Source organism: Carassius carassius, chromosome 12 (assembly GCF_963082965.1).
Source record: "Carassius carassius chromosome 12, fCarCar2.1, whole genome shotgun sequence".
Lineage (NCBI taxonomy): Eukaryota > Metazoa > Chordata > Actinopteri > Cypriniformes > Cyprinidae > Carassius > Carassius carassius.
This window is the reverse complement of record NC_081766.1, coordinates 2,239,872-2,247,991: the sequence shown is the minus strand read 5'-3', so window position 1 is coordinate 2,247,991 and position 8,120 is coordinate 2,239,872. Positions and strand designations below refer to the sequence as shown.

General features: G+C 34.8%; 2 protein-coding genes across 2 annotated transcripts in view; one reads left to right on the top strand and one right to left on the bottom strand.

Moving 5' to 3' along the window:
• Positions 1-2,379: 2,379 nt before the first annotated feature.
• On the top strand, positions 2,380-3,441 carry LOC132154114 (C-C motif chemokine 21-like). The gene is made up of 3 exons (XM_059562736.1): positions 2,380-2,507; positions 2,628-2,739; positions 3,051-3,441. Exons 1-3 carry the CDS (start codon positions 2,447-2,449, stop codon positions 3,418-3,420), a joined length of 543 nt encoding a protein of 180 aa, XP_059418719.1. The 5' UTR covers positions 2,380-2,446; the 3' UTR covers positions 3,421-3,441.
• An 803-nt stretch (positions 3,442-4,244) lies between these two features.
• The window catches only part of LOC132154449 (serine/threonine-protein kinase NIM1), a 4,831-nt gene continuing 955 nt past the window's right edge, over positions 4,245-8,120 (bottom strand). The window contains exons 2-4 of the mRNA XM_059563009.1: positions 7,581-7,892; positions 6,174-6,442; positions 4,245-5,470 (exon numbers count right to left, since the gene is read on the bottom strand). Coding sequence (XP_059418992.1) covers positions 4,727-5,470; positions 6,174-6,442; positions 7,581-7,892 — 1,325 coding nt within the window. The 3' untranslated portion in view covers positions 4,245-4,726. The remainder of the gene's footprint in view (positions 5,471-6,173; positions 6,443-7,580; positions 7,893-8,120) is intronic.

Below are 8,120 nucleotides of genomic sequence, written 5' to 3'. Positions count from 1 at the left end.
GAAATATAATAATTGACTCCATGCACAATATTATTTTTTTTGAACACATTTGACAGCATCATCAGGTTCATGAAGCAGGTTGCAGCATGCACCATATAGCATGCAATCACCTTACTTTGTTCTCTTTTCGATGTGAATATATTATACAATAATTTATTGCTGTGATCAAAGCTGAATTTTCAAAGTATTCGGTTTCACACACTGAACAGTGTTTGAATCTTTTTTAACATTATAAATGCCTTTATTATCCCTTTCAATAAATTTGATGCATCCTTGCTGAATAGATTTTTTTTTTTCAAACTTGCTGATTAAGACATTACACAGAGCTTTTGTCATGTTTAAACACAATGCAAAGCATAGGCTGTTTCCGTGAAAGATTTGCACGTCTGGATCTGTAGTTGCTCAATAAGTTGTATAAATATCAAGCTGCAGATCAGATCTGTTTGGGTATCACTGCAGGGCTCGAGTACAGGGACGAGCGTGACTCACATGTTTGCATACTTCTCAGTGCCTTGTATTTTTCATCAAATCACAGTGAATCAAAATGAAAAGATTTTGGCACAGAGTTCAGCTGTATTATGTTTAATCAAATGCAGGTGTGAAAATCTTGATCACGGTGTTTCGTGCTGATGACAGCAATCACACTGAAGCTGTTTTGTCAACAAATGAACTATTAAAACCCATAAATTGTGTCTGACGGGTCATTCAGGTGCAATTTGTGTGTCCCTCAAATCCACGGGTGCAAAATGAGTTCAAGAATAAGTAACTGATGTCAGTTTTTGCTTACTATAGAAATCACTTTCTAGGTTGCATTTTGTGTTCTTTCAACAAAAGGACGTTTTTTGACATATGTATTTTTTCTGTATAAAATGCACATTTTGATGAGAACTAACTGAATTGACATTAAATGAACATTTTGTCTCTGCTATTTGTCTTATGGTTTATGTTTATAAATATCTTAAAACATCACCCTTTCATAGTTTTATATAAATAGTACCAAACCGATCACTGAATATATCAGCATTCAATTTTAATAAACATATCTTGCTATTGAATACATGGCCTTTATTGTAATTAAACTATACAATGAATGTTTTGTCGTAATACATTTTTAGAAAAAGTACTTTAATGGATCAAATCAGACCATGAGATTAAATAGTTATCATTAAAATGTCCTAACCAATGTTTAAAACAGAAAGAAATTATTACAGATGCAATACACGTTATGTTAGCTCTACTTCACTGAATTGACATCAAACAGTCTCTGGCGCCCTCTGCTGCTCATAAATGGGGAAACACCAGTCAGAAATTATTAAAGTATTGCTGTCTGCACGATAATGCTCGGCTTTTGTGAGTGTTTACCTGGGCTTCGGTTAAGTCATGAGAGAAACGATGCTTTTAGAAGTTCCGATTCTATTGAACCGGCTTCGAAAAATGATTCGCTGTTTCGAATCATTCTGTACAACTGAACACATACAAAAAAAAAAACAATTAAAATAAGACTAAAGAAAATAGAAAAAATAATAATAATGTGGTAAAATATGGAACAGAAAATTTCTATATGGATTTGTGCATTATTTACAGTACATAAATAAAATATGCATATGTATTTACATAATATTTGAAAGAAATTGAGAAATTAATTACAGAAGGAAGTATAACCTTATATGTTAACTGTTTACAAGTCTCTACAATGAACTTTAAAAACTTCCTGGTAATCATTATGCACTCAAAGTGAAACTTACTTTTTTATATTTATGGCATCATTTCCAGTTATTTGGGGTTTTGTAAGTTCAATACACTTCCAATCTAATCCAGTTTAATTGTTTTAAAACTGGGTCAGTAGTTGCTTATAAGATCAAAGATTCAAATATTGTCTTTAGTAACTTTAACTTTACAGAATTTATTAACTGAAGTATATTTTATATTCTATATTCTATATATCTGTCTTTTTGGCGACTAACAAAAAATGAAAACATTGACAGTTACATTGTTACTTGCCTTGTCTTCACATAAAGATGAATGAAAATGCTGTTAATGAGCTGTTTGTTTTTTTTTTGTTTTTTTAAACAACAACTTTATAATTGCTTTTTAGACATTTTATTTTGAATATATTGTTTTGCATAGATTAATGGCTAGAAAACTCTCTTGGATCACGAGGGGTAAAATCAGATAATTAGTCTTATGATGGTAAGCCAAAGCAATAAATGCTTAAAAAATGAACAATAAACAAACAATGACACGTGTTTGTCATAAAGTCATTCAAGTCAAAAACATCATTTCCTAGAAGGATGTGGCTTGGGCTCATTATAAATACATGCAAAGGTGTGCTTTATTCCTTAAGAATCAAGACGAGTTGTGTAATATGATGCACTACATTTATAAGCGTATATGGTAAAACCGTTTTTGATTTTCTCTTATTTTACTGTGCAGACACTGGGAAATCATGAGGTTCAGCTTCTTCTCCATCCTCTTCCTGAGCTTCCTGTACCTCACACTGGCAAAAGGTAAAACCCACATGTTATGTTCCTGCCAGTTTGCATAAATGTAATCCATATCAACTATAAAAGCAGTTCTGTCGCATGTCAACACTAATATCTTTGTTGTTTTTGTCGTGTGTCTCTTAGATGAGACCTGCTGTCTGCAATACATTAAGAAAGTTCAAATGTCCATGAAGAACAGAGTGAGCAGCTACAGGAAACAAGAGCTGGATGGACGCTGCAACATCCCCGCTGTTGTGTAAGCAACATCTGTATGTGTGTAGAGCTATAGGTTCAATGCATATAAGTGTATCTAACTGTATTTCTATCAGAAATTCTGTCAGTATTTATTGCTTAAATGTTTACAGAAACATGTGGATGGTTGCTCATTACAGTGGGGTCAAAAAGTCCATGGTTTAATGATTACTAGATTTTTTTAAATGTGTATATAGAGACTTTAAAGTATCTGCTACACTTTTTGTATATATCATTTTGTATATGCATTCATCAGCTAACTCATTTCTTAAACATTTCAGGAAGAAAGTTTTTAATGCAATTCTATCTCTGCAGCTTCACATTGGAAGATGGGAGTGATTTTTGCACTGACCCCAGAGAAAAATGGGTCCAAGTCCTTATGTGGAGGGTGGACCGACTGTCAGGAGGGTCGTCTTTGATAAGAAAAGTGCGCAGTGACAGGTCCAGACGTAGGCCATCTTTGCATGGGTCTGGTGCATCGCAAAAAATTGTTCAGCGTCTGAGGGCCCAGCACCCACAGAAGTCTCAGAAGAATAAAATAGACAATCGATATTTATTCAATCAGCAGCAGCAGCCTTACAAGAGTCAGCAAATCCCTAAATTTGCTCCTAATAAACAAATAGATATACAAATGAATGTATTTTTAATTGTATTTCTATTTTTATTGTCTATTGCTTGCATTTAATTTGTGTGTTCAAATTTATCTGAGTAGTTCTACAAAAAAAAAAGATAAACATTGTTAATTGTGTGAGTCCTTTTGTTTTTTGACTTCATACTGTCAGTTAAATTCTAAATGTTACTTAAAAATAAGCCATAAACGAGGGAATTAAATAAATAAAACTTCTGTTCCATTTTCATTCATTTTAATTTTAAACTGATGCTGCAACAAGCAATTTTTGGTTTGTATAAATGATATTGTATTTTACACATGCATTGAGTTTCATGATCTCATTGGTCAAGGATAACACAATAACACAAAACATTTTCCAGTTACACTTTATTTGAAAGTGTCCTTGTTACAGTGTAATTATTTATTTAAGTACTGAGTAATATTAGTTAACCATGTACCATGTACTTTGATTACTTTCATGTAATTATGCATAATTAATTGTTATTATAATTGTCAGTAATATATTAAAATAGCTTTTACAAAATGGATATGGGTCATACGAAATGGGAGACATTTGGCTGCCAACGTCATTGTTTTGAATGAGCTTTTATTTTTATATTATCATTTTCGTTTAATAATTAGATTTATTTTTAGTTTTAGTAATTCTATTTATGTAATTTTATTCAGTCAGTTGCCAAAGTAACTATATATATATATATATATATAAATATATATGAGATGTATTCCTTTTTTTACTGGAAATGTTTTTACTCGTTTTAGTTAATAACAACATTGATTGGACATCGGATGCATAAAGTTTTGCATATTTGCATATAAATGTGTCTTAGCAGTGTGTTGACACAACCAATGAATGCTTTTTTTTTAAATCTTCTTTATCAAGCCGTTTTGAATTTCTGAGCTCAAATGTGCACCTTTTAATATAAATAAACTGGAGAATTAATGCATAACTTGAATAACTATTTTTTTTAATAAATTTTAACAACTATTTTTATGAATAGAAATATATATAAAAATTCTTATTAGCTGACATAGTAATATGCACTGTATTAATAAAAAAAACATTGTATTCCCTTTTTCAAGTGATTAAATATCGTTAATTAAATTTCAACTGAAATATTCCGTTAATGCTACGGTAATAAGATTTATGGAATATTTATGAATATATTTATTTATCAAGTAATAAAGGTTTACAGCAGTTGAAAAAGTTAACATTTGAAGCATAAGGCTTGTCAAATTCGAAATCAACCGTGTGTCTGCGCTTATTAAAAATTAATTAATTAAGCTTGCCATGCAATTTAACAGTACTTCCCTTCCAACAATTGCACAGAGAGATCAGTCTTTCTGTGTGTCTGTATGTTGTCTATAGGATGGCACAGACGGCGGACTGTGCTTGTTTTCTGTGGACGGTCGTAGGGTGAGACCATCTCCTCCCGGGACAGAGCGCCGCGTGTCCCGCAGACTCCACGGATCTGCTCCTCTGGATCCGGTGCAGAAGAATCCGGTAGATCCCGGTCAGTGGGCTCCGGCAATCCAACACCTTGTTGTTCCTGAGGTGAATCTCGGTGATCCCCAGCTCCTCGAGCGCGAGTTTGACCGAGCGCTCGTCGGCGGAGAGCGTCCGTGAGGCGTCGGTCAGGTGCACAGGTGATGGAGGAGCAGGTGTGTACGGCTGCGGATACTCGATCCCCCTCAACCACGCGCTGGACATGATCTGTGCTAGGGATATACGGTCAGCCGGGACCAGCCTCAGCGCGCCCTTAATCACGTGCTGACAGGCGTCCGGCACGAACGCAGGGAACGCGTAGGAACCTCTGAGGATGCAGAAGCGCAGTCGTCTCAGACTCGAGCCGTTAAAGGGGAACGTCGCCGTCACCATAAAGTACAGCAGGACGCCCAGAGCCCAGATGTCCACCAGAGGTCCGATGTAACCCTCGTCCCGAAAGAGTTCAGGGGCGGCGTAAGGCGGAGAGCCGCAGAAGGTGGTGAGGATGTCGGTGGGTTTGCATTCAGCACTGAAGCCAAAGTCACCCACTTTGATGCAGTATGTGGTGGTGTAGAAGACATTTTCAGCCTTCAGGTCCCGGTGGATGATGTTGTTGTCATGCTAAAGGTAAAACATACATTTTTATAGATATTTACGGAACATTTTGGCATGCATGCAGTATGTGGATTTTCTATGCACGCATTACATGAATGATGCACTTCTACATTGAGTTTCCATTTCCAGTAGAAGGAACAAAAAATCATATCAGCTGTTATATTTAACACGTTTGACTCATTATTTTATCAGACTGCTAAAAGTGAAGATAAATTAGTAGCAATTAAATGATCATAAAAAATGTTAAGTGGTGTAAAATCTATGCAATTTTAAATGTGCTTTAAAATGTTAAAAACTATTAATGGAACAAAAATATTATTGCTTTTAGTATTTTATGAGTATGATTATTATTATCTAAAATAAATATTAAATATACAAAAAAGAGATGTATACAAATATGAACATGTTTATTATATAAAATATTAAACCAGTTTATATATTTTAGAGTAAAAAAAAATCAAGTATTTAAAAAAAAAATATAAGTGTTTTACAGTTTAACTATAGTCGCATTTTGGTATAAATAATTGCACTTAGACATATTGTGATTTATGTTTTACTGCAATTAATCATTCAGCCCCAGAATACAGACTGCGTCTGTATTTACTGTAATTAAGAAAATTATATTTACATTTTTATTTTATTTTTTGTTTACTGTTTGAAAACAAAAATTGAAGGTTAAACTCCGAGGCGGTCAGCACACTGTGCTCACCATGTGTTTGACAGCAGACAGTATCTGAGAGAAGACCAGTTTACTCTCCAGATCAGACAGGCGTCCTCTGGTGGCGATCCTGGAGAACAGCTCTCCTCCAGGCGCGTACTCCATCACCAGGTGAAGCCTGCGAAACGTCTCCACCACCTCATACAGACGCACGATGTTGGGGTGGGACAGTCTCTCCATGCAGCGTATCTCAGAAGAGAACAGCCTCTGCGAGCGCTTGTCCAGACGCAGTTTATCCAGGATCTTTACAGCTACTCTTTCTGAAAGAGGAGTGAAAGAGAACAGGTGGAGTAAATGCACAGCCAATGTCACATGGGTCAGTTATAGTGAGGCAGATTTGTTTGCATGTGCCAAGTTCCTGTGTATGGTCAAGCCTGTTTCATACATTCTTGATTTTATGACTATCGTGAGTAAACCAAAGTTATTATAAATAACTAATAAAAAATATATTTAAAAAATACTACATAAAATTGTTACTTGAAATAAAATGTAACATTTATTTTTATTTTAGGTAGTTGCCAAGGCAACATTTCTTATTTCATTTTAGTTTAATGTGGTGTACTAATATTTTTAATTAAAATGAGCAAAAACTATATATAAACAATGACAAAGACACACGATAAAATTTTAAATCAAATGGAAAATGAAGACAAAATATAAAAACTTTCAATCATTGTTAAAAAAAAATACTTAAATTTTTATAAAAATGAAACGATACAAAATTAAATTGTAATAAAAAATATTTTATTTATTTATCATGTGATGTTCATCACATATTGATATTTTGATATCATTTAAGAATAGCTCCACAAAAATATATAATGTAATTATGAACATTTTAATTCATTTCTCTTTTACTGAATAGATTTGGGGGGAAAAAAGAGAATTGAGCACTGACACAAATGCACTTCTGAATGTTTTTTTTTTTTTGTTGTTGTTATTGTTAAATAGTGTTCCTGTAGCTCAAGTGGTAGAGCATTGCGTTATCAAGGTTGAGGGTTAGAATCCCAGAAAACACATGTTAGGAGAAAATTGTTAGCCTGAATGCAATGTAAGTCGATTTGGATAAAAGTGTCTGCTAAATGCATGCATAAGAATATATATATAATAAAAAATGAAATGATTTGACCACCCTTTTACCTTTTACTCTGTTTTGTTTCTGAAAAGGTAACATTCACATGGTGACAGGGCGGGTTCTACAGGACATTAAGGTGGGTCTCCCAGGGGGGTTATAGAAATGAACACATCCTGATGAAGATTAACTATAATCTTCTGGATTAACCCAGATTTGTCTACGACGTGATGAACACATGTTCAATTACCATTCACAACAACAGAAAATCTGAAGGGAGGTTGGGGTGTTTTGCATTAAATACAGCAACACTCTGTGTCTCTCACCATTGGTCAGGTCGTGAATGCCTAGTTTGACCTGAGAGAAGTTTCCACTGCCGATTTCCCCACGAAGCTCGTAAAAGCCGATCCGTTTGCCGAAGGTGAGATCATTGACAAGCTTCTCCTTGTGACCGAGGTTATAGACGGCTCTTGCGAAGGGCGTCTGCTTCACGCTGACCTCTGGACTCACAGCTGGAGGTTTTGTGTCCAGTGCTTGACTGCTCGTCTTCTTCTCCGTGGCTTTATCGTCCTCCATCCAGGCCATCTGAGGCACGAGCTCTTTGTGGTGGGACGGCATTGTTTGCTGGGCCACCTGCCCTGTAGAAAAAAAACAGATCTCATTAAAATCTCAGTTTTTTCTCATAAAAAGCAAAGAGGTTAAATGAAGGTTTCTTCTCTTTAGAGTTTCGGAAAAGATCTCAGTGTCTCAAACTGTGCTCAGACCCTTTGTGTTTCATTTTTTTTTCATCGATTTTCCAGTTCTGAATTATGCTCCATTAACCTAAACTTGGTTTCTAATGCTTCTCATAAAATTCCTTGTGAGGA

Coding starts and splice junctions, on each gene's coding strand:
- LOC132154114 (XM_059562736.1), top strand. CDS start 2,447: ATGAGGTTCAGCTTCTTCTCCATCCTCTTCCTGAGCTTCCTGTACCTC. Junction 2,508..2,627: donor GTACCTCACACTGGCAAAAG/GTAAAACCCACA, acceptor TGTGTCTCTTAG/ATGAGACCTGCTGTCTGCAA. Junction 2,740..3,050: donor TGCAACATCCCCGCTGTTGT/GTAAGCAACATC, acceptor CTATCTCTGCAG/CTTCACATTGGAAGATGGGA.